The 25394-nt window shown below is 41.6% G+C and overlaps 1 protein-coding gene across 1 annotated transcript in view; it reads left to right on the top strand.

The window, feature by feature from the left end:
• Positions 1 to 1789: 1789 nt before the first annotated feature.
• LOC114650636 (T-lymphocyte activation antigen CD80) overlaps positions 1790 to 25394 on the top strand; it is a 71018-nt gene continuing 47413 nt past the window's right edge. Inside the window, exons 1-3 of the mRNA XM_028800405.2 lie at positions 1790 to 1944; positions 6453 to 6539; positions 7998 to 8115. Of these exons, the coding sequence (XP_028656238.1) occupies positions 8095 to 8115 (21 nt within the window). The 5' untranslated portion in view covers positions 1790 to 1944; positions 6453 to 6539; positions 7998 to 8094. The remainder of the gene's footprint in view (positions 1945 to 6452; positions 6540 to 7997; positions 8116 to 25394) is intronic.

The following is a 25394-nucleotide window of genomic DNA, read 5'->3' on the forward strand; positions in this document are numbered from 1 at the left end:
GCACCCCTGCAAGAGAACCACCTCTTTCAACCCTCGCAAACATATGCAGTTTTTAATATCTGGAAAAAATTTGGGATTAAAATGCTCAGAGATCTTTATATAGACAATATCTTTGCATCCTACGAACAATTACATTCCAAATTTAACTTTCCAGCTACACATTTCTTTCACTATCTTCAAATTAGGAACTTTGTTAAACAGAACCTGCCGATTTTCCTCATCTTGCACCCTTGTCCATGCTGGAAAAAATATTGCTCAATTTCAAGGACTTAGACACCATCTCTGCAATATATAAAATTATTTTACAGTCCCTCCCTTTCAAAGATCCAAGAGGACAATGGGAAAAAGATCTCTTAATCAATATATCAGAAAAGGAGTGGAAAATAGCAATGCAGAGACTTCACTCAAGCTCCATATGTGCAAAGCATACAATTATTCAACTCAAAGTTATATATCGAGCACATCTGTCTCGCCTAAAACTGTCCAAAATGTTTGCAGGGCAAGATCCAACCTGCGAACGCTGCAATCAAGTCCCAGCCTCACTGGGTCATATGTTTTGAGCCTGCGCCAAATTAACATAATTTTGGACCCAAGTTTTTAAGTGCCTTTCAGACAGCCTTGGTGTCACAATCCCTCCTAACCCATTAACAGCAGTGTCTGGTGTTCTTCCAGATGGATTTGAAGTGGAGAAGGACAAACAAACTGTGATTGCATTCACTACACTATTGGCACGCAGACTTATTTTGCTAAACTGGAAGAATCCTAACTCTCCTCTTTTAAGTCAGTGGGTAACTGATGTTTTATACTATTTGAAATTGGAAAAAATCAAATATTCAGTTAGAGGATCTGTACAGAATTTTTTTAAAACCTGGCAGGATATAATCAATAAAATTTTAGAATAAGCTCTTAAAGCACCGAGGAAGCAATTCTCTCCGCATTTCTTTTTCTTCTCCATTCATCTCTACTGGCCTATTAAACTCATCAGTTTAGGTATGTTTACAAGCATTAAGTTTTACCCCGTTGGCCATGCTCTCTCTCTCTCAGGGGTGGGGGTCGACTTGTTTTTCAATCCTATTTTTTTGTAAAAATTGATCAACTTGTATGAATGATTACAATAAAATTAATAAAAATATCAAAAAAAAGTATTGTATAATACAACATTTGACTGATTTATGTATATCATGATGTGCCTATATGGCACTCACCTGTAAAGAAAGTAAACCCACAAAATCTGTTATCTTCATAGAAAACACAGAAAAAGTGTTATTAATAAAATCATGTGTACAACACCACAGATTTTCACTGAGAAGATAAATACCTAACAAACATGTTTTTTCAACTGTGTAAGTGGGTCTTCTGCAAATGAAACAGGCACCAAAGCGCCTCTTAGCACATCTCGCCTGCTCTCAAGCCAAACTGCTAAAGAAGCCTGAACACTATGGAGGAAAGCCACAAATAAGCAGGTGCTGTTGACAAGTAGGAAGGTGTGCATTGTCACCAGGATGACTGAGTACTGACGAATTCTTTTAAAGATAACTCAGTGAGTTCACACAGGAGCTGTTCTACAGCAAACAATTAAGCCGGTTTTACTACTTTATAAAGGTAAATCATTAGATTAACTCTATCGCATTTAGCATTTGAATTTCTGTCAAAGTGCCTGAGTGTTCATTGTGAGCATCAGAAATTCAATATTTAAACACAGATGAGTTCATTGACCGTGGGAGAAGTGAACTGTAAATTGCAAATTGTCCATGAGAATCAGTAATCAGACGAGACCTTTTCTCCTTAACAACAAAACAGCGGCCTGTCTTTACAAAGGCTGCATTTGAACCTGATGGTTTCAAAATGACATACACAGTAATCAGATTTATTAAAACAGGGCACATCTATTAAATCTGCATGTCTGTTCCTGCCGCTTTGGCTTTGGTAGAACTAACAACTACAGTAAGTACATTGTTCTTCTAATCGATTTTTTTCTGTTTTATTGCCAATGAGAAATGGAGGCTGTCCCGATGAATTTGCACAGGAAACTCAACGCATTTAATTAAGTGGCATAGAAAAGCTTTGTGAGCATTATAACAATTTGAATTATTAACAAGGATTATACTGAAGAATTATACTTGTTGGGTTTTACTGATATTTCTCTTAATAAGTCATATATTATTGTCTACCACTTTTGTCTTAAATTTAGCCAGGGAAATCCTTTATAGAAGGAAATTGTTTAATAAAGCTGGAAGCAGGTGTTATACTGTTATATAACTGTGGTCATTTGCTGCTGTACTCACATTTTGTGCCTTTCTGACTGAGTAGTAAACTGACTGAGTGAATTCCTCAGCAATAACTGAAGTTACGAGTGGCTATTGTATATCTTACCTGAGATTGAACATCGGTTTCTTTCTTATTTCTTACTTCTGCATACTGGCAGCGAGTATAAACTGTTGGTCCAGAATACCATGCAGAGTGGATGTGTGACTAATTTGGGGATATAATCTAACAAAATCCATGCATGCACTCATTTTTTGAACGCATTTCAGGATTGCATGTAGCAGAATCACATAGAGACTAAAAGGCAGTCCATGATGGGATGCAAGCCCAACTCTGTTCATTTACATGTGTGCAGTCGTCCTCACTCATACTAGGTGAATCAGTGCAGCTTAGTGTACACGTCTATGGAATTTGAAAGAAAAGCGGAATACCTGGAGAAATCCAGATGTATGCCAAGACATATTCCAAGACAACTACTTGGTTGTAGGCTGCCGTTGGTGGGTTCCAAGCTGCTATTGTTTGTAATGGTGGGGGGCTATGAGTGGGTCGCACAGTGGATTGAAGGTTGATTGCTGCTCCAATGATCACGCTCAAAACCCCTATTTAAGGATGGCGCCCGATTAAACCTCCCTGCTCCAATGACCATGCTTGATGTACAATATCCTTCCCCCGTCACCTTGAGATGATCATAAAAAATTCACCAAGGGGGAACTACTCCTTTAAAACAAAACAATTTCAAACTGAAAGACGTGAAAGGATCCTAATAATATATATTTACTATTATATTTGAGGTATAGCCAGTTGTCAATAGGGAAGAGGGGAAGAAAACTTCCAGTCAGCAGCATGCCAGGAGAAAATTAACTTCTAGGGGTCCACAGTTATTTACAACAGGCAAAGTCAAAGAGAAAGTCAAAGATAGTCGCAGTCCTGGAGACCTTGGTCACCTGGTTGCCCACCCCCTCCTGGGCACTCTGCAGAATTGTAGAGGTTTGTGCTGGACAATGTCATTGCTTCCCAAGGCCTTCAGTAACTCTGATGCCTTTCTCATGGGCAAAGAGGCAGCTTGGCAGTAGAACAATGGCACCAAGTGTCACAGAAGGGCACCAAGATGAGAAACCAAGATGTGAAATACAGGAGGGTCAGTTTCAGTTCACATTTATTTTATTACTTATAGTTTTAAACAAATGACTAACAAACAGAGATGCAATATACACAGCTTATCAGCAGCTCTGATCATGGTATGCTAGAATGCAGTGTTGAGTCTTCAGCCTGGATTTAAAAACCTAAAACATGAGGCTGAGTCTCAGTACTTTAGCAAAGCCAGCTTTATTCAACTTGAAACAGGAACAGCACGGTTATTTCTTGTAGTGGGATCTAACACTCTTCTATGCACAGACACAGCAATCAGGCAGGGTTGTGGCCAGTAATACTGTTCCCTGCATTTGTAATGTTCATCGACAACGAAAGTTATAGCGCAATTGTGGTTGGCTTGGATTTGCTTTTGCGACAAGCTGCTGCAGAGCTGGAAGCCTGTGGTTGCCCTGGCGACAAATAAGCTTCCATAGACAAAATAGTTTAGGAACCTTACTATATACAGTGGTGTGAAAAACTATTTGCCCCCTTCCTGATTTCTTATTCTTTTGCATGTTTGTCACACAAAATGTTTCTGATCATCAAACACATTTAACCATTAGTCAAATATAACACAAGTAAACACAAAATGCAGTTTTTAAATGATGGTTTTTATTATTTAGGGAGAAAAAAAATCCAAACCTACATGGCCCTGTGTGAAAAAGTAATTGCCCCCTTGTTAAAAAATAACCTAACTGTGGTGTATCACACCTGAGTTCAATTTCCGTAGCCACCCCCAGGCCTGATTACTGCCACACCTGTTTCAATCAAGAAATCACTTAAATAGGAGCTGCCTGACACAGAGAAGTAGACCAAAAGCACCTCAAAAGCTAGACATCATGCCAAGATCCAAAGAAATTCAGGAACAAATGTGAACAAAAGTAATTGAGATCTATCAGTCTGGTAAAGGTTATAAAGCCATTGCTAAAGCTTTGGGACTCCAGCGAACCACAGTGAGAGCCATTATCCACAAATGGCAAAAACATGGAACAGTGGTGAACCTTCCCAGGAGTGGCCGGCCGACCAAAATTACCCCAAGAGCGCAGAGACGACTCATCCGAGAGGTCACAAAAGACCCCAGGACAACGTCTAAAGAACTGCAGGCCTCACTTGCCTCAATTAAGGTCAGTGTTCACGACTCCACCATAAGAAAGAGACTGGGCAAAAACGGCCTGCATGGCAGATTTCCAAGACGCAAACCACTGTTAAGCAAAAAGAACATTAGGGCTCGTCTCAATTTTGCTAAGAAACATCTCAATGATTGCCAAGACTTTTGGGAAAATACCTTGTGGACTGATGAGACAAAAGTTGAACTTTTTGGAAGGCAAATGTCCCGTTACATCTGGCATAAAAGGAACACAGCATTTCAGAAAAAGAACATCATACCAACAGTAAAATATGGTGGTGGTAGTGTGATGGTCTGGGGTTGTTTTGCTGCTTCAGGACCTGGAAGGCTTGCTGTGATAGATGGAACCATGAATTCTACTGTCTACCAAAAAATCCTGAAGGAGAATGTCCGGCCATCTGTTCGTCAACTCAAGCTGAAGCGATCTTGGGTGCTGCAACAGGACAATGACCCAAAACACACCAGCAAATCCACCTCTGAATGGCTGAAGAAAAACAAAATGAAGACTTTGGAGTGGCCTAGTCAAAGTCCTGACCTGAATCCAATTGAGATGCTATGGCATGACCTTAAAAAAGGCGGTTCATGCTAGAAAACCCTCAAATAAAGCTGAATTACAACAATTTTGCAAAGATGAGTGGGCCAAAATTCCTCCAGAGCGCTGTAAAAGACTCATTGCAAGTTATCGCAAACGCTTGATTGCAGTTATTGCTGCTAAGGGTGGCCCAACCAGTTATTAGGTTCAGGGGGCAATTACTTTTTCACACAGGGCCATGTAGGTTTGGATTTTTTTTCTCCCTAAATAATAAAAACCACCATTTACAAACTGCATTTTGTGTTTACTTGTGTTATATTTGACTAATGGTTAAATGTGTTTGATGATCAGAAACATTTTGTGTGACAAACATGCAAAAGAATAAGAAATCAGGAAGGGGGCAAATAGTTTTTCACACCACTGTATATATATATATATATATATATATATATATATACACATATATACACTAGCTCTGTAAGCCCGTGCTGTAAAAAGCCCAGGGTCCTACAAACTATTGAAATCTTCAGAGAAAATCTGAAATGTAGAGATGTCAGGTAATTGAAAGGAACTACTCAGGGCATCTCTCTCCTACGAGGATTCGTTTTGCTGATGTGCTCACATCTTTTGTGCATTAGTGGCGGGAGGAAAAGTAAAAGGGATATCGTTTTGCTGATGTTAGTTGCTAAGCGACTTTGTCTTTCTTCTGAGGTTTCGTTTTGCCGATGTGCTGACCTCGCTTGTGTATCCTCGGAGGTGGAGCCCTTACCCTGACTTCACCTCTCACTTCCAGGCCGGACAGACACGTACACTTCCACGCGTAGACATTTATCCATCCATCCATCCCGCTATATCCTAACTACAGGGTCACGGGGGTCTGCTGGAGCCAATCCCAGACAACACAGGGCACAAGGCAGGAAACAAACCCTGGGCATGGCACCAGCCCACGACAGGGGACATTTATATATGGGTGGGATATTCCTTTAAGGATTAGAGCTATCTGGTTTAACTATCTACTTCTAATAGCAGTAGCATATTTAATTAACTGAAAACTGTATAAGGAATGGTTTGAACAGCCTGTAAATAACACACTGCATTAGTCAATTGTACATGAAGTTAAGGCATGGATTAATTTCTCAGAATCCTCCATCTTAGTCTTCCAATATTGTGAAGCTGTGTGTTCTGTGGTGTGTGAGTGTGCCCTGTGATGCACTGGCACGCTGTCCAGGATTGTTTTGTATTTCATTGTTTTGTACCTTTCAATTACCTTTTTCTTAGTCTTTTTATACTCATGTTAGGTTTTGAACTATGTAGAATTCAAAATTATGTTTTAAATGTATTTATCATTGTTAAGATATTCTTGCATTGTTTCTGCCATCATTTTGTTTTCATGGACAGTGCCATTTTGGGAGCATTTGCTTAGCTGCTGGGGAAGTGGATAGGAAGTGAGCAAAACATGATGTCACCAGTTCGACAGGATAAAAGGTCAGTGCTGCCATTTAATAACTATCTGTGCATAAATTAATTGAATCTGAGCTTGCAAAATTCTAGTTATAATTTTCTTGGTTAAAAAACTTTAGGTGGTGTTTGGTGACATTGTTTTTGATTTCTTGGTTATGACTTTTGTTTTGATTAATGTCTGTGTCTCTTCTTCTGGTTCCTTTACTTTATATCTGCCTGTAATTTTCTTCCTATCATAAAGTGTTGTTGTTATTAATTTTTCCAAGGTTATTTCATGTTTTGCATGGATCTTATATGCCTTTTTCAGCATGAGAAATCTGAAGTTATGAAGCATTTAAAGTAATGAAAGTTATTTTGTGCCATTATCGATGCCATGTTGTTTCCTGTAGGAAGTGGCCATCCTGTCATTAGAATGTAATTACTAGTTGCCAGGGGTGTGGCTTTAGAGGTTATGACTTCTGACATCATTTGTGCGACCACTTAAAACGTCAGCTTTAGAATGCATTTCCTATCCGAGCTTTGCAAATTGAAACTCCCTTTTGCTAGCATCTAGCATGTTTTAGGTACAATATCTGTATCTTTATCTTTTTGGTGACTAATTTGCTGTGTTTTTTGACTGCATTTAATTTACTTGTCCAACACCTCTGAACCACTTTTAGCACCACCAAAGGAATAGCCTCTTCCTCATCTCACACAATAGAAAAAAGAAGAATTACCATTTATAATAATAGTGCTTTACAATTCGCAAATTTTCATGATCTCTAAACAGATATGTCTAGCTAAGAAGACTAGAATTGTAGAATGACCTGAAAGATACCAGAAAGAAAAAGTTGTCAGCTTTAAATTGATATGTTCACTCAAGCTGTAACTAATTGTGACATTTTGTCTGCACAGTAAATTGATAAAGCCATGCATGAAGAACGCCATCATGTGCCTAAAGTCGGAGCAAGCTTTCTCCAGCCGAGATTTGGCTCAGAACAGCAACAGTCTTTGTTAGAGTCATTCCATTCATTGTTAAATGTATTAAGAGATTGTTTTACATTTTTAGTGAATCAAATTATTTTGTAGTAAGACAAACATAACAAGCCTGTTTGTTTTTATAATTATGAGACTGCAGGCATGTTTATCTCTCAGGCTGTAATCAATGTGTTCCCCTCCATTTGTTCCAATCTGCTGTTTCTTCTCAAAGTTATTTGTTGCTTTTCGCAATGTTTATTACCTTTCATTCAATGTTATGCTTTGAAAAAATAAAATCAGATTTGAAGTGTGCCATAGGCACACCCATGCCTAAGTAAATAGTTAATGCTGTAATGATTGTTGTTGGGTAGGCCAACACCCATACAGTAGAAGATCTGGAAAAACAGCTAAACCTCTGAGCCCAGCCCTCTGAACATGTGCTTCTTCATTGGCTGGCTCTACCGTTCCATTTCCTCTTTAGCTGTGAAATTTAAGAAATCCCCTCTTACTTTTCTGAATATACAGAAACAATGGCCACAGGAGCATCGCTCTCTTCAGAATGAATTCAGAAGCAATGTGAAAATATTTTTATAGCACAGCTAGCAAAACGAACAGATGAAGGATGTCTCTACACCTGACTCATGTGAGTATCATCATGTCTTTTACTAATCTATAGTGAGGCCCAGGGGACTTTAAACCCATGATAAGTGTTGCTAGTTATATTATTTTTGAAATGCAAGTGTTACTGTATCATGCATACTTCGGAGCAGAGTTTATATGACTTCACCATGGCATTTTTGTGAAAAACCTGGGAATGTCTGAAAACATTGTAGCTGGGATTTTTGGGGTCACCCAAAAGAGAGCTTCTTTTATTTGCTTGGTATCAATTTCATCTTCAAAAAAGTATAAACAGTTCCTATTTTATATTTTAAAATAGCTAATTGCCCATCATATATTAATAAAGTATAAATATGGTGGCCTAGGACCTCTAGTTCATTCCTAGCTTGCATGTTATTCATCTGTTCATGTGGATTTTTCCCTGGATGATGTGAGGTTGTTTTAAATGTCGACTGTGTGTTAGCTCAGTGTGAATGCAGTGGTGCACCCTGTCTTAGACTGGAGTTCTTTCCGTGGCTAGTGCCTGTTACTTCTTTTTTCTTTGATAGGTTTTGATGGACTGTAAATTAATAAATAGATTTAGAAAATAGGTGGAGGATATATACCATATGTGTATTGGTCAAGACAGATGTTAAAAACATTTTATGACATTCAGGACAGGAGAACTGCTTTAAAGTTCCTACTTAGAGACTGCACTAAAAGTGATCATACTAGTGTAGTCAAACAACTGTCACCACTAGGAGGAACTAATGGATGGACCGTAATTAGTAGAATAGAAGTCAACCCACCCAAAAGGAGGCAGCGGACCGGCTGATTATACTACATGCTGCACCCTCTTACCCATTAAGCCTGCCAAGAGGATCTCTGGTCTGGACCTGCAAAGCAGTGTTAGGAAATCAGTCCCAATGATGAAACCAGAAGTTAAGACTGGGACGGTCACTTAGTAGTTCTGAGCAAAAGTTTAAAAGCTCCTTTACCCCTGAACTCAAAGTAGGGTGCATGATGGACAGAGATTCAAATGAAGGAAGCAAGGTGAAGGAAAATGAAAACTAGAAAAGCATTATGTTTCTAAAGATGGCCAAGTACTGTAGGGAGCCTACCAGTCAGACACGGATATGAAAGAGGAGACAGAGGTACTAGAGACAGAAGTTTGGGTAGTTATGTAAGGTTAAGTAGAGCAGATGTTTCAGGGAAATTAGTTATACTCACTAATCTTGGCACCAGAGAGTGGCAACATGTTGTATGTTGATTAGCACATGCAAGTAAGAACTTTACTATACTCTGTACATATGATAAATAACTCTATAAACCTAATAATTTGCTTTAGTTAAACCCAATGGGAAGACAGATTTGTTTGAGATTTCTTTTCATACTTTATTTACCTCTGTGTTACACAGAAATACAAAGCTGTATCTCTAAGCCACAGCTTTTATTGAGTCCAATAATTTCATTTAGTTTCCTTCTGACACAATTGAGCATAAAATGCACATAAGCCTGTATAAATTATGTTTTTCGTTTTGGTTGTCTGTTAATGTTTCTTTGTCAGACAATGATAATTGTTCAAATTTACATAATAACATCCAATTAATTATCTCCATCCATCCATCCATCCATCCATTGTCTCCCACTTATCCGAGGTCGGGTCGCGGGGGCAGCAGCTTGAGCAGAGATGCCCAGACTTCGCTCTCCCTGGCCACTTCTTCTAGCTCTTCCGGGAGAATCCCAAGGCGTTCCCAGGCCAGTCGAGAGACATAGTCCCTCCAGCGTGTCCTGGGTCTTCCTTGGGGCCTCCTCCCGGTTGGACGTGCCCGGAACACCTCACCAGGGAGGCGTCCAGGAGGCATCCTGATCAGATGCCCGAGCCACCTCATCTGACTCCTCTCGATGCGGAGGAGCAGCGGCTCTACTCTGAGCCCCTCCCGGATGACTGAGCTTCTCACCCTATCTTTAAGGGAAAGCCCAGACACCCTGCGGAGGAAACTCATTTCAGCCGCTTGTATTCGCGATCTCGTTCTTTCGGTCACTACCCATAGCTCATGACCATAGGTGAGGGTAGGAACATAGATCGACTGGTAAATTGAGAGCTTCGCCTTGCGGCTCAGCTCCTTTTTCACCACGACAGACCGATGCAGAGGCCGCATTACTGCGGATGCCGCACCGATCCGCCTGTCGATCTCGCGCTCCATTCTTCCCTCACTCGTGAACAAGACCCCGAGATACTTGAACTCCTCCACTTGGGGCAGGATCTCGCTACCAACCCTGAGAGGGCACTCCACCCTTTTCTGGCTGAGGACCATGGTCTCGGATTTGGAGGTGCTGATTCTCATCCCAGCCGCTTCACACTCGGCTGCGAACCGATCCAGAGAGAGCTGAAGATCACGGCCTGATGAAGCAAACAGGACAACATCATCTGCAAAAAGCAGTGACCCAATCCTGAGCCCACCAAACCGGACCCCCTCAACGCCCTGGCTGCGCCTAGAAATTCTGTCCATAAAAGTTATGAACAGAATCGGTGACAAAGGGCAGCCCTGGCGGAGTCCAACTCTCACTGGGAACGGGTTCGACTTACTGCCGGCAATGCGGACCAGGCTCTGGCAACGATCGTACAGGGACCAAACAGCCCTTATCAGGGGGGCCGGTACCCCATACTCTCGGAGTACCCCCCACAGGATTCCCCGAGGGACACGGTCGAATGCCTTTTCCAAGTCCACAAAACACATGTAGACTGGTTGGGCAAACTCCCATGCACCCTCCAGGACCCTGCTAAGGGTATAGAGCTGGTCCACTGTTCCGCGACCAGGACGAAAACCACACTGTTCCTCCTGAATCCGAGGCTCGACTATCCAACGGACCCTCCTCTCCAGAACCCCCGAATAGACTTTTCCAGGGAGGCTGAGGAGTGTGATCCCTCTGTAGTTGGAACACACCCTCCGGTCCCCCTTCTTAAAGAGGGGGACCACCACCCCGGTCTGCCAATCCAGGGGCACTGTCCCTGATGTCCATGCGATGTTGCAGAGGCATGTCAGCCAAGACAGTCCTACAACATCCAGAGCCTTGAGGAACTCCGGGCGTATCTCATCCACCCCCGGGGCCCTGCCACCAAGGAGTTTTTTGACCACCTCGGTGACCTCAGTCCCAGAGATGGGGGAGCCCACCTCTGAGTCCCCAGGCTCTGCTTCCTCATTGGAAGGCATGTTAATGGGATTGAGGAGGTCTTCGAAATACTCCCCCCACCGACCCACAACGTCCCGAGTCGAGGTCAGCAGCGCACCATCCCCACCATATACAGTGTTGACACTGCACTGCTTCCCCTTCCTGAGACGCCGGATAGTGGACCAGAATCTCCTCGAAGCCGTCCGAAAGTCGTTCTCCATGGCCTCCCCAAACTCCTCCCACGCCCGAGTTTTTGCCTCAGCAACCACCAAAGCTGCATTCCGCTTGGCCTGCCGGTACCTATCAGCTGCCTCCAGGGTCCCACAGGACAAAAGGGTCCTGTAGGACTCCTTCTTCAGCTTGACGGCATCCTTCACCGCCGGTGTCCACCAACGGGTTCGGGGATTGCTGCCACGACAGGCACCGACCACCTTACGGCCACAGCTCCGGTCAGCTGCCTCAACAATAGAGGCACGGAACATGGCCCATTCGGACTCAATGTCCCCCTCCTCCCTCGGGATGTAGTTGAAGTTCTGCCGGAGGTGGGAGTTGAAGCTACTTCTGACAGGGGGCTCTGCCAGACGTTCCCAGCAGACCCTCACAACACGTTTGGGCCTACCACGCCTGACCGGCATCCTCCCCCACCATCGAAGCCAACTCACCACCAGGTGGTGATCAGTTGACAGCTCCACCCCTCTCTTCACCCGAGTGTCCAAGACATGTGGCCGCAAGTCTGACGACACGACCACAAAGTCGATCATCGAACTGAGGCCTAGGGTGTCCTGGTGCCAAGTGCACATATGAACACCCCTATGCTTGAACATGGTGTTCGTTATGGACAATCCGTGACGAGCACAGAAGTCCAATAACAAAACACCGCTCGGGTTCAGATCGGGGGGGCCATTCCTCCCAATCACGCCCTTCCAGGTCTCACTGTCATTGCCCACGTGAGCATTGAAGTCTCCCAGCAGAACGAGGGAGTCCCCAGAAGGTATGCCCTCTAGCACACCCTCCAGGGACTCCAAAAAGGGTGGGTACTCCGAACTGCTGTTCGGTGCATACGCACAAACAACAGTTAGGACCCGTCCCCCCACCCGAAGGCGAAGGGAGGCTACCCTCTCGTCCACCGGGGTAAACCCCAATGTACAGGCTCCAAGTTGGGGGGCAATAAGTATACCCACACCTGCTCGGCGCCTCTCACTGGGGGCAACTCCAGAGTGGTACAGCGTCCAGCCTCTCTCAAGGAGATTGGTTCCAGAGTCCAAGCTGTGCGTCGAGGTGAGTCTGACTATATCTAGCCGGAACCTCTCAACTTCGCGCACTAGCTCAGGCTCCTTCCCCTTCAGAGAGGTGACATTCCACGTCCCAAGAGCCAGCTTCTGTAGCCGAGGATCGGACCGCCAAGGTCCCCGCCTTCGACCACCACCCAACTCACACTGCACCCGACCTCCTTGGCCCCTCCCATAGGTGGTGAGCCCATGGGAAGGGGGACCCACGTTGCCTCTTCGGGCTGTGCCCGGCCGAGCCCCATGGGTGCAGGCCCGGCCACCAGGCGCTCGCCATCGAGCCCCACCTCCAGGCCTGGTTCCAGAGTGGGGCCCCGGTGACCCGCGTCCGGGCAAGGGAAAACGCCGTCCAAAATTGTTTTTCTTCATAGGAGATTTGTTTAACCGCTCTTTGTCTCATCCCTCACCTAGGACCAGTTTGCCTTGGGTGGCCCTACCAGGGGCATAAAGCCCCGGACAACAGAGCTCCTAGGATCATTGGGACACGCAAACCCCTCCACCACGATAAGGTGGCGGTTAAAGGAGGGGCAATTAATCATCTGCGTAATCCAATTCATAGTCATTGGGTGCTCCAGTTTATATTGAATAGAAATTACACCATTTTTTCTTGATGGTGGTTTTGTGCTGCCACTACCTCACAGCTTCAGAGTCTTGGGTTTAAATCCTGGCCTGTGCTCAGTTTGCACATTCTCCCCATGTCCATGTGGATTTTTCTACAGGTACTCCGGAATTCCTTCTATATCCCACAAGCATGCAGGCTAAATTGTCCTGATGTGAGTAGATGCCTTAGTGTGTCCTGTGATGGAGTGGTATCCCATCCAGTCTTGGTTCCTGCCATGGATTTGACTAAGTGAGTCAAGAAAATGGATCAAAAGCATACTGTTACTTTTACTTTTCATAGAATTCAATGTGTTATTTGATTCCTACTGTTTAGGCTTGGCCAGACATTTTCCATTTAAAAGAAAAACATACCAATAAATGACACGCACCATTTTATTATAGTCACAGAAAAATAACACAGTTTTACCCTAAAATATGTAAATTAATAGTAGATAAGTCAATCATTCCAAAATATGTTGGCTGGCACCAGTCAGAGAAATATCATACAAAAGGTATTTGATCTGCTTAATAATAAATATTGTCACAAAATAAAAATAAAATACTAAAAACTTTAACAATTACAGTTATATAAACAAGAAGATAATCATTAGTCATATTTGAAATTTTGAAAGTCTTTCAATTACAGACAACAGTCCCAAGTCCTTGTGTCAAACTCTAGGGAAAGAATCAAAGTGAACTGGAGTAGCCCACCTCAGGACATCAGCTGTTCCTGAGGTGCTAGCCACTCGTCAGTCAGCCAAGGGACACCTCAGAGGTCTCAGATTTAGGGGGACTTGTGAGCTATGGTTGAACATCCTCCCTACACATTTTGGGACCAACTGTTCCTTCTTCAGGGCCAAGGAGTGTGGTGCTTTCTTTTTACAAAACCATGAATCACTGAATATATCAAAGCAAAAGAAACAACCAAAGACCAGACAAGATGTTCAATAAATCGAAACATCAGGATACACTGCCAGTGCAAGGCAGCATCCAAACCTGAATGGGACACCAGTACATTGCCAGTCACACTCACTGCCATATCCACATTCAGTCACACAGGGCAATTTAGAGTTGACCATCAGCCTAAACTGCATGGCAAGGCAGAAGGAAGCCTGAGGCCTCTGAGAAAGGCCATGTTGTCATTAAGAACATGAAACGTTCATGCAGAAAAAAAGAAAGCAAGCTCTGATTTGAAGCTAACCTCCTGAAATTGTGAAGCAGCAATGCTAACTAATTGACAAAAAATATAATAATAATAATAATAATAATAAATTGTTTAGTTCAGTATTTTGGCTTCTTTAGCTCAGGTCTTTAAAGAAATTGGATTTCAGTTAGTTTTATATATTTTTTTTATTGATACAGAAATGATAAGCAATGTACATTACTTATCCCCAGTGGCATTTCTGGCATGAAAATTTCGCTATATGTGTGCAGACATCTGTAACATAATCATTAACTTACCTAACTAATAATGTCAGTCCCTCTTTGACTATTGACTAATGAGACATGCAAGTTCACAGCCCACAAAAAAACAATCAGACAATGGGATGCTGTTGCCCAGTCTATCTTCATTGACATTTGATATTGTGATACCCTCTGACATCATCTGACTAAATGCAGCCATATAGATTTAAATATTAGGCCAAATGACAATCACCTGCTGCCAGAAGAACATTTTGTCCCTGAACCACCTATACTGAAACAACAACACCTCAGCTTTAGAGCTGAATGGCTTTGAGGTAAGCCACCATAATACAGGAAGAACAGTCAGACGTCACACATTACACCACTGGAACACAAACCTCTGGGGCAGTCCAGTAGCAGCACTGACCACAATGCAGCCAGGTGTTTGCTAGGTAGTGCAAGTGTGGCTAACAATTGAAAAAACTGTGTTTTATACACCTTTCCACACCAGGACTCTGTGCTTCTTTGAAATAAGAGTATCACACTGCTGGCTTCTTTTCCACAAATTGGACTGAGTAGATCTAAGACTTTCTGTATGGCTTTGTCAGATGTGTTTCCATTATGTGGTCCTCCTCAGCGGGACAGAAAATCACGATTGAACTGTAAACCCATTCTAATCAGCATAATGTCTTCTGATGAATGCATTACTGCTATTGAACTAATATCTCTTTTTTATTACTCTTGCTACTCTTAAGGGAGCAAATACTACTGCAGTTTTTGTACCACAGATTGGAAGGGGAAACACATATAAAAAACATTTTATATGTTATAAAATAACATTTTAACAGCTCTATGCCCCATCTCTAAACTGGGCAAGTCATGGTGTGTATGTGCACTAAGGGTATAATGAACACTGCAGGACCAATTGAACCAGTCCCTCATCTCAAAACAGGCTTGTACATGGCACAGAGACAATTTCACATATTACAAAGAACAATATCTTTCTAGATAAGAAATTACATTAAACATATTATAGAACATTTTTTAAAAATGCTTAACAAGAAAAAGCTGAAGGCTATTATAAAAATGTATTAATAAATTGCTGTGAGAAGCATGTTACTTATTTTGCACAACATCTGCTGGGGCTGTACCCCACTGGCCCTTAAAGCAGAAACAACACTGCTGATATGCTGCTTGGATTTATATGCAATTTTCTTATGTTGAGGTGATAGAAATACTAGATAAAATATAGGAAATATCCATCCATCCATTATCCAACCCGCTGAATCCGAACACAGGGTCACGGGGGTCTGCTGGAGCCAATCCCAGCCAACACAGGGCACAAGGCAGGAACCAATCCCAGGCAGGGTGCCAACCCACCACAGTATAGGAAATATAGAACTTGCTAAATAAACATCTGTCAATTTTGTCTGATTTTGCCTCTATTGGCGGCTACAGGAGTGCAGCCTTTGGCGGCACAAATTGAAGCAGAACTCATTGATTATATAGTGCCCTTTATCTATCTATCTTATAGTGCCTTTCACATATATTTATTATATAGTGCCTCAATATAGTGCCAATGCACATCATGGCCTGTCCAGTATCAGACCCATAGGACAAATCCATAATAAAATGTATTATACCCTTTTCACCATGCTACCCAATCTGAAGCCAGCTCTCCCATTTCTACTGAACTCCAAAATGTCCGTCTACGACATCCATAGTCCCCTTATTCTTCCCATAAATTGCCTTATAGATGTGGGAAGGAACAGATGCACCTAACAACCCAAATTTTATACCTGTCTCTAAATTGCCAAATTCTCTGCCAGCTTGTTCAATTCCCCATTCTGACAAAACCCACACTATAATGTCCGCACTCCCACCTCCATAATCTTCCAATAATGTGGACTTCTGTTTGTCCTATAACACATCTATGGCATAAGTCCAATCCAAATCTTATTCTGCCTCCGCTAACAGAGTGCCATGTACTTGACCATTTTCACTGTATTCCATAAATCCACATCATACAATCACTAGTTGGCTGATTTTTCTCATGTCTTGCATCTCAGTTTATCATTTACCTCAGCCAAAGACTCATTCCCACCCTAATTTTATTCAACACTTGCTGCCAGTCTGCCCAGTCCTATGCAAGTTTGCCAGGCTTATCTCACCTGGGCACAAATTCACATTGTACCATCTATAGATCCCAACATCTTAAAACATAACTCGTCCCCCCCCATCTGTCTTGTACTACACACACAGGACAAGTCCAACCTAAATCTTATTCTGCCTTTATGATTAGGATACCTATATTTCCTTGAAGATAAATTTTGCCCTCCTTTCCTTCAGGCCTGAACATTTCCCAATTATGTTCTGATTAAACTGAGTTATTTCACTAAGCCTGCCAAAAACATTAGCCACATACTATTGTCTAAAGCAGTGTTTCCCAACCTTTTTTTCTGTAGTGGCCCACTTTTTGTAACCAAAGTCATCACAAGCCACACCACTATTCTGTTAACCACAAACAAATATATATTTCATCTATTATTCTGGACAGATTTTTGTCCATTTTTGGTCACTTCTTTGTTGTTCCTTCTAATGTCAATCCTGTAGCCTTCATCTAGCTGTTCAGCAACACTAAGCCTGCCAAAAAAATTTAGCCTCATGCTACTGTCCAGATGACTGTGGCTGCTTTCATGCATTTTTCAGAAAGATGTTTGAGATCTCATAACCCCATAGTTGTCTACAACGCTTTGGTACCAACACTTATAAACAGCAAACAGGGAAAGCAAGAAAGGCATTACTTACACCACACTCAGGTAGCCAACTCTATTTGTCATAACAGGAGCTGGAAAAAGTCTGTGTGTAAGCTCATCCTCAAATTCTTAAGTCAGGCTGGTCTAGACCAAGCTCCTTTATCTTCATTTTTTCTCCAACTGAACAATTTATGACAGGGTGTTTCTTTATAGAAATAACCAAATTTTCTTTAATTTCAGAAGTTCTGCTTGAAGTTGCCATCAAAGTCATGTACGCTCTTCTGTAGTTACATTAATGGTGGGTGTGAATTGTGAACCTTGGACGTGAACATGACATAGTGCATCGACAATTGTCTAATCACATTAGATTAAAAAAAACCTAAAACAATACTAATTCGCTGCCAATAAATGTGGTAGTGTCTGGTGCAGAGAACTGCATCACCGGAAAAATCTGAAAGCAACCAAAGGGCAGCCTCAGGTCATCTGCTTGCCAAATAGATCCAGGACTTGCATAGACTCTCATTTGGCCAACGCCCTTCACTTCACGAATATAGGTATTCACACAAAAACTAAACAAATACAGTACAAATCGTAATCAATTTTTAATGGATGTTGACATGCGCTGACACCAGGCATGTTGTACAAATGAACAAATTTATTTCATAATTATTTCACATTACCTAATTAATTTAAGTAGAGTTGTTAAAATATTTGGAGGGAGCAACCCCCCAGCAGCCCACATTACAAACTTTCACAGGATCCTTCTCTAGTAGAGCTTCATGTAGATAAAGGTGCCTCAGTTGCCTGCTGACTCCTTAAGAAATGACCATTACAAGTTCAAATTTTGCAGATATAGACTATCAAAGACATTTCACAGGAGTTAGTCTTGAAACACAGATGCTGAGTGATGGTGCATCATCATGGGCCATGACTCCACAAGATGAGCTGTGTTTTTCAGATGTACATTAAAACTGGTGCTAACTATAAGCTAATAAGAAAGACAGACATTGGCCCTGAACATGAAGTTTTCTGCAGTGGGAACACATCATATTCATCGCTTACCTTTCCCATTTTGCTTCGGCCAGTTTATGTTTCAGTTGAAGCAAGAAGTGAAACTAATCCAATGGCTTTATCAGAAACAAATTGCTCATGAAAAAAAGAAAAGTTGTTTACAAAAGATATTTTAGATATATTAATATTTTGATTGGAAAAATACACAAAAATAAAATGCCTTCATTTTTAAAAAGACCTTTTTCAGTTTCATTTTTAACAAGTCAACTTAGAGATGTCCAGTACTGACGGTATACTTAAGAAGAAGATTCAGAAGGAGGGAAAACCCAAAAATAATATCAACACTACCTGCATATTCATGTGAATTTTCTTCAGTCCCTCTTTCTGCCCCGTCTGGAACACACACAAGGGGTTTCCTACAACCAGGAGTGTAAGCGAGACAGTTCTTTTCAACAAAGAGAGAGTTCTGCTGTATTATATAAAAAAAATTCAAGATCTATTGACCCTTTGAAAATCTGTTTGGAACACAGATTTAATGAATCTGAGCATTTTAGTTATTGTCTTTTATATTTGTTTTGTCCAAAAATTAAAAGTTTGAATCTTGGTCGCCACTTGATTGAGGTCAACACATCTCAGATAATACTGAGCCATTCCCTTCCACTTTGGGTAAATAAGTGTACTAGGTGAAGGGATGCAGTATGGCAGATAAGTCAGAAGGTTGTGAGTTTGAAATTCATTCATTTAAACATTACAACAATATGGATAGAAGGTTGTGAGTTTGATATTCATTTAAACATTACAACAATATGGATGACAACAGGCCACTCAGCCGAACAAAGCTTGACAGTCCTATCTATTTCATTCTTCCAAAATAAATCCAAATCTAGTTTTGTGGTATCCTAAATTCCTACTTTCTATTGCACTACTTGGTAGCTTATTCCATGTGTATATGTTTCTCTGTGTGAAGAAAAAATTCCTAATATTTGTGTGACATTTACCATTCAGATGTTTCTAGCTATGTCCCAGTGTTCTATATGAACTCGTTTTAAAGTAACAGTCTCGATCCACTGTACTAATTTCCTTCATATATTTAAACACTTCAATCATGTCACCTCTTAATCATCTTTTGTTTAAACTGAAAAAGCTCAGCTGTTTTAATCTATCCTCATAATTCATCCCCTGTAGTTCTGGAATCAGCCCAGTTGCTCTTCTCTGAAATTGTTCTAGCGCTGTTATGTCCTTTTTGTGGCCTAGAGACTAAAACTGTACACAGTACTTGAGATGAGGCCTCACCAGTACAAGATAAAGCTTGATTATAACATCCATTGACTTGTACTTGACACATTATGCTATGTAACATAACATTCTGTTAGCTTTCATAGCCATCCAAGATCATTTTGTCTTCTTTTCCTCTAATTACCTTATGAGCATATAAAATGGTGACCATTCAATGGCTATGATCCCTCCTATTTGTGCTGGCTTTTAGCAGCCACGGTAAAAGATGTCACACAAATGTTACTCCTCCTTCATATATGTAGTGCTATCCCCCTCTTCCACCAATTGTTTTTTAGATCGAATTTCAATATGTTGAATATCATAGTTCACCTTATACATGCAGGTTTTCTAATATGTCTAATAAGCTATTCATATCTAACACCATGCACAATGTTCATGGTTACAAAAAAATTAGGTTAATTAATTTCTTTTTTTAGGTATAATTTTCTTATCAACCTTTTCAGACCAACAAAGTTTTTTGCTTTCCCTTCTTCATTTTGTATGCATCAAAGAGATGTTTTAATATAGGAAATGAGAAAATGTGCCTAACAAGTGTGAACATAAGAGTCAGCTTTTTTACACTGGAAAAAGTTCAGTGACACAAATCTGCTCTTTCAGGTCAAAGCTTCCCTTTTTATTTTTACAAATCAGTAAAGCAAAAAAAAAAAAAAAAAAAAAAAAAAAGAAAGATCGCCACGAAACAGGAAATTTAGTTCACTGGTCTTTGAATATGCATAACAAACCAAAAGCTTTTCTTAGCTCCAATGCCAGCCACCTAACTGAATGACTAGCAACACACTAATTTGGACTTGCTTCCCTTGCTTTATTTGTTAAATGTATTCTGATCATTTTAATCCACACTACTTAATGAATAAAAACACTATAGTTAGAAATACTGTATTACTTTTAATATCTACTGCATTTTCCAAGCACTCTGAGACAGTGTTTTGTATGCGCTGAACTCTATAATGATCATGTGCTGGAGGAGAGTAGAAAAGGTTCGAATATATAACTTATTATTTGCAACATAGGATCAATCATTCCTTAAGTGTACAGTAAACTCTTTAATCATTTAAAAAAATCATCTCTCTGTATCTGAAATAATTTTCCAGGCTTATACACTTCTTTAGTAGCAAACTATAGACATAATCAGTGAAAGTATGGGATCCTGTGTTTGTCTCCCACCTAATTGCTGTCAGGATGGGTTTTCTTATTGATACCCAAAGATGTGCAGATCAGATTAAATTATGTTTTTAAAATGTCTATACATTTTCCCAGTGTAAGTGAGAGTGTGCGGGTGTGCTCTTCCATGGACTGGTGCCCTGTCTTGGGTTGGTACCTGCCTTGTGCCAGTTTAGGCTCCAACCCTCATGACCTCCAATAGAATTAAAGTGAATTACTATCATTATAGTAACATGGTACAGAGTAAAGTGAAACTATTAGCCTGCATGTGCTAAATGAATATACAATACGTCACAACTCTCTTCCGCCATGATTGGTGAGCATAAAAACTTAAAAATTTCCATTTGCCATAACTGAAAAATCTCATCACTACCATCTCATCTCATCCTCTCAATCTCTTTTCCTGGTGTGGGTCACATTTGCCAAGTAGGTCAGCTCAGACTTCCCTGTCCCTGACTACAGATTCCAGCTATTCCTGGTGATTTTCCAGGCATGCTAAGTCATCTGAGAGACACAGTATGATCCCACCAGCATGTCCTGGGCCTGCTGCAGGGTCTTCACCCAGTGGTATTTTAACTCCTCTCAATCCAGAGGAGCAGCAACTCAACTTTAAGTCTCTACCAAATCCCTGAGCTCCTCATCATATCACAGAGTGTCAGCCCAGCAGCCCTGGAAGGAAACCTCATTTCTGCCTCTTGTACTCGTGATCTCATTCTTTCGGTTATTACCCAGACTTCATGATCTTAACTGAAGACAGGGATGTGCAGTAGATCACAACTAATGCAAATTAAACCCAAGAAGATGACGAAACATTTTATTCTAGGTACTTTTAGCCTCACCTCTCCCATGTGCACTACAATCAGCTTTATGAGACAGAATTCTAATGCAGAGCTGAAGGAAACAGTAAATTAGAGAATGTTTAACGAGACTATAGGAATGTGGTCCATGTTAGGACCTTAGTGCTTGTTTCTCTCTCTGGCATTGATTTCTGTCTCTTGCATTAAGCTTTGCTCAATCAGCATTTCCCTGGTTTTTGATTTTAGCTTAATCTAAAATACTGTGTCGCATTTCCAAAGTAATAACAAAACCTGAGAAAATCATTCTTAACTACCTGAGAATATTAGTCTTATCTGCTGACCGCATATTGAGTTTCGCTCCGTCAGGGGAATAGTCATTGGCTAAATGTGAGTTTTTCTCAATTTTTTCAGATAACATCAATAAAATAAAATGCAGTACAAGAGAGACCTTATTTATTGTATGTTATATCATGTCACATCTAACAGTGAAAACGCACCCAGCAAACGGATTATTTAGACTGATGTACGGGAACTCTAAGTACATGTGCTGATATTGAGCAGGTACTATCAAAAGGCAATAAACTCCACTTGAAATCTTTCCAACACTATTCCAAAACAGCAGTGAATAAACATAAAAACTGGAACTGGATGCCATGGCCTGAGTGATAACAACAAGGCTTAGGAGCAGGGGGATGTGCCAGATAGAGATCATGTCTACGGAAATCCCTATTGGTGAATGTCAAGATTAACAAACAGTGTGTTCGCATGGAGGTCACTAGAGGCTAATAAAAACTCAGAGGGTACCATAGAAAGAAAGAGAGACAGAGAGGTTAGGAGCATGCAGTGATACAGCACATTGCCGTACCCACCACATGACAAACCAATTCAGGATCCCAGATTAGGACCCATGCAATGGGTGACACACTCAGCACCACACTAGTTCAGATGGAGTGGAACCAGTGTGAGGTTTTTTACGGTGGCTGGAGTGCCAATTCTGCCACCAACCACCAGGTTTTCCCCTGCAGGTCGGAGGGCCTACTTGCAGGGCTGGATGCAGATTAACGTCATACCCAGGACGGAGCAATTGCAGTTTAAGGGCCTTGCTCAAAGGCCCAACGAAGTAGAGTCACTTTTGCCATTTACAGGATTTGAACTGGCAACATTCAGATTGCCAGTGCAAATCCCTAGCCTCAGAGTCACCATTCCGCCTTACCATAGAAAGGACACCTGCTTTATCAAGAAGCCGTGAAGGACTGAGATGACCCAGGTGGATTGCAAATGATTGAACTAGAGAACACACCTCTCATAAATGTTTTAGCCTGCTGTTCAATTTCAGGTAACTGAGATGTCTTTACATGCTTTGTTATATTTCATTTTCAAACATCTTTTAACTGGGGAGTGTAACATACAGAGCTGGGTAGGTTACACCACCCTAGCCTCAGCTTCTCTTCAATGAACTCCCTAATGCTCACTCAGCAATTTATAATTCCTCCAGCCTGTCCCATGTCAGCCCATTGGTTTCCAGAAGTGAGCAGTGTCTGGCACATGATCCATGTACATGACACTTCCTAACTACACGTCCAATACTGAATTACTGTTACCATCTACTGCATTTTAAAAGTACTATGAAACAGTGTTTGTTTTGTATGTGTTGAACTCTATAATGATCATGTGCTGGATGAGATTAGAAAAAGTTCAAATATATACAGTAACTTATTATTTGTAACATAGGATCAATCATTCCTTTAAAGGGCGCAGTGGCCTGACAGCCCTAAGTCATTGTAGGATGATTTTTACTGATTTCAATGATGGTTCATAGGCAAATACAGTGGATGTCAATGCCCCCTCTCTGTGAGTGGCTGTTTGAACCTTGAATCATAAAACAAGTCTGAGGAAAATGCTTGGAAGTTAGTGCAGTCAGTCATGGAGGATCAGGAGGAGAGAGAAAATGGAAAGTGTTTTTTAACATGAGAAACAGGAGAAAGACCAAAAAAGAGGCAAAGTCAGTATCTAGGCAAGTCCAATTGATCAAATTTAATTTCTGATATTTCACACTTGCCTCAGTGCTTATCCTCCACTTGGTTTTGGCTACAGGCAGGAGTAGAGACCGTTATTCTGATTTGCCAGGGCAATCCAACTTTCCCTCCAAGCTTTTTATTTTTATTATTGGATAGAGAGAAAGAGATAGAGAATGCAGGCTAAACATTCTTTTTACTTAAGGACTGTTTTTTCAGAGCTCACTAAAAAGGTGATTTTTTTGGCCACAATAATGAGTCCAACATAGTGGGCATGCACTTCCCAACCCTGAGAGACACTTAAAACACCATTGTACCATTTTAAGACACTTAATATTAGTTCAACTTGAGAATATTTCTGTGATTTTCCCAAACTCGTGGCAAAGCGAACGTCACAGGGTTCACTCACATCACTACTCACAAATGCAAACCTCTTGTGGTGCCCAGCGGGTGTCCATGCCTGGCCGGGACGCCTAGGAGGAGTGGAGGAGGGCTTGTGCCTCCTCCAGGACACGAGGGGGCGTCCTCCCTGGTGGCTTTGGGGACCACGGGTACGGAGCTTAGAAGCTCAACCCTGTAGGGGCCCGTGGTCACCGCCAGGGGGCGCCCCGATGCCTTGGGAACATTGTCCCTCAATACTTCCGCCACACCGGGAAGTGCTGGGGGGAAGAGACTTGAGGGCACCTGGTGGACTTCCGGCTTCTCCTTGGGAGCTTCCGCCACACAGGGGTGTGGCTACGGAGGTCCTGAGGATGCACCTGGAGCCCATCCGGGGCACATAAAAGGGGCCGCCTCCCTCCAGTCAGGGCGAGAGTCGGGAGGAAGAAGACGTAGCGTGTTGGAGAGGAGTGGAGGCGGACCGAGAAGAGAAAGGGCATTGTGTTGTGGCCAGGACTGTTAAGGGGTGATTGGTGCTTTGTGCACTGGGTTGGGCACTTTATTGAATTATTATTATGTTTAATAAACGTGTGGTGGACGATAGTATGGTGTCCGTCTGTCTGTGTCCGGGCTGCGTATCACACTCTTTTTCTTAAGGCTTGAGCATGTCCCATTGAACATTACAATAACAAAAACAAGCATTAAAATCTGATAGTAAACTTGAGTAAACTTGCTGCTTTTGTCTTCCTGTGACTAAGCTGATCAAAAGGCTCCCATTTGACAGTCACCTGCCAGCCTGGATGATTTCCATCTGCTATGCCTTCTCTCCATAAATAACATCCATGACACCTTAGAGCTCCATTAGGTCCCCTTTCCTACTGAACTGATTTGCTCAGAAATGCTCTCTGTTGAGAATACCGCCTGTCCCACACCATCCAGGTTGCACATTTTCAGCTGAGCAACTCCTGAAGTTATTTTCTTACATGAGTAAGTGACTTGAGTGGTGCTGAGTACCTCACAATAAACTGGAAACCTTTCGGCCAGGCTGCCCATGTGCCCTTTTTAAGTATGGAATTGGTCTCATTACCGGAATGTGCCCACTCATTTAGCATGATTTAAACATTTTGTTAATTTTGTTAACAAAGATAACCAAAGTTGTCAATGTTTACTTTGGCATATGATCTCTGAACGTGAAGATGGAAACACAGCAGGGAACTGAAATTGGTGCATAAGCTATAAAGTGCTTGAAAATAATTAATATATGAACGTTACTTCCCGTTAGTGTGAAATCAAGCTGTTGTAGAGATTTGGTTCTTTTTTCAAGCCCTGAGAAAAAAGAAGAAGTTGAAGAAGAAGAACGTGAAAGTAGCATGCCGGGTTAAACCAAAGTCACCATACAGGCTCTCCCAGTACAATTTAAGTGACGTGTTTATTTCGTAGTTTTTGT

The sequence above is a fragment of the Erpetoichthys calabaricus genome, chromosome 4 (genome assembly GCF_900747795.2).
Source record: "Erpetoichthys calabaricus chromosome 4, fErpCal1.3, whole genome shotgun sequence".
In the NCBI taxonomy this organism is placed as follows: Eukaryota; Metazoa; Chordata; class Cladistia; order Polypteriformes; family Polypteridae; genus Erpetoichthys; species Erpetoichthys calabaricus.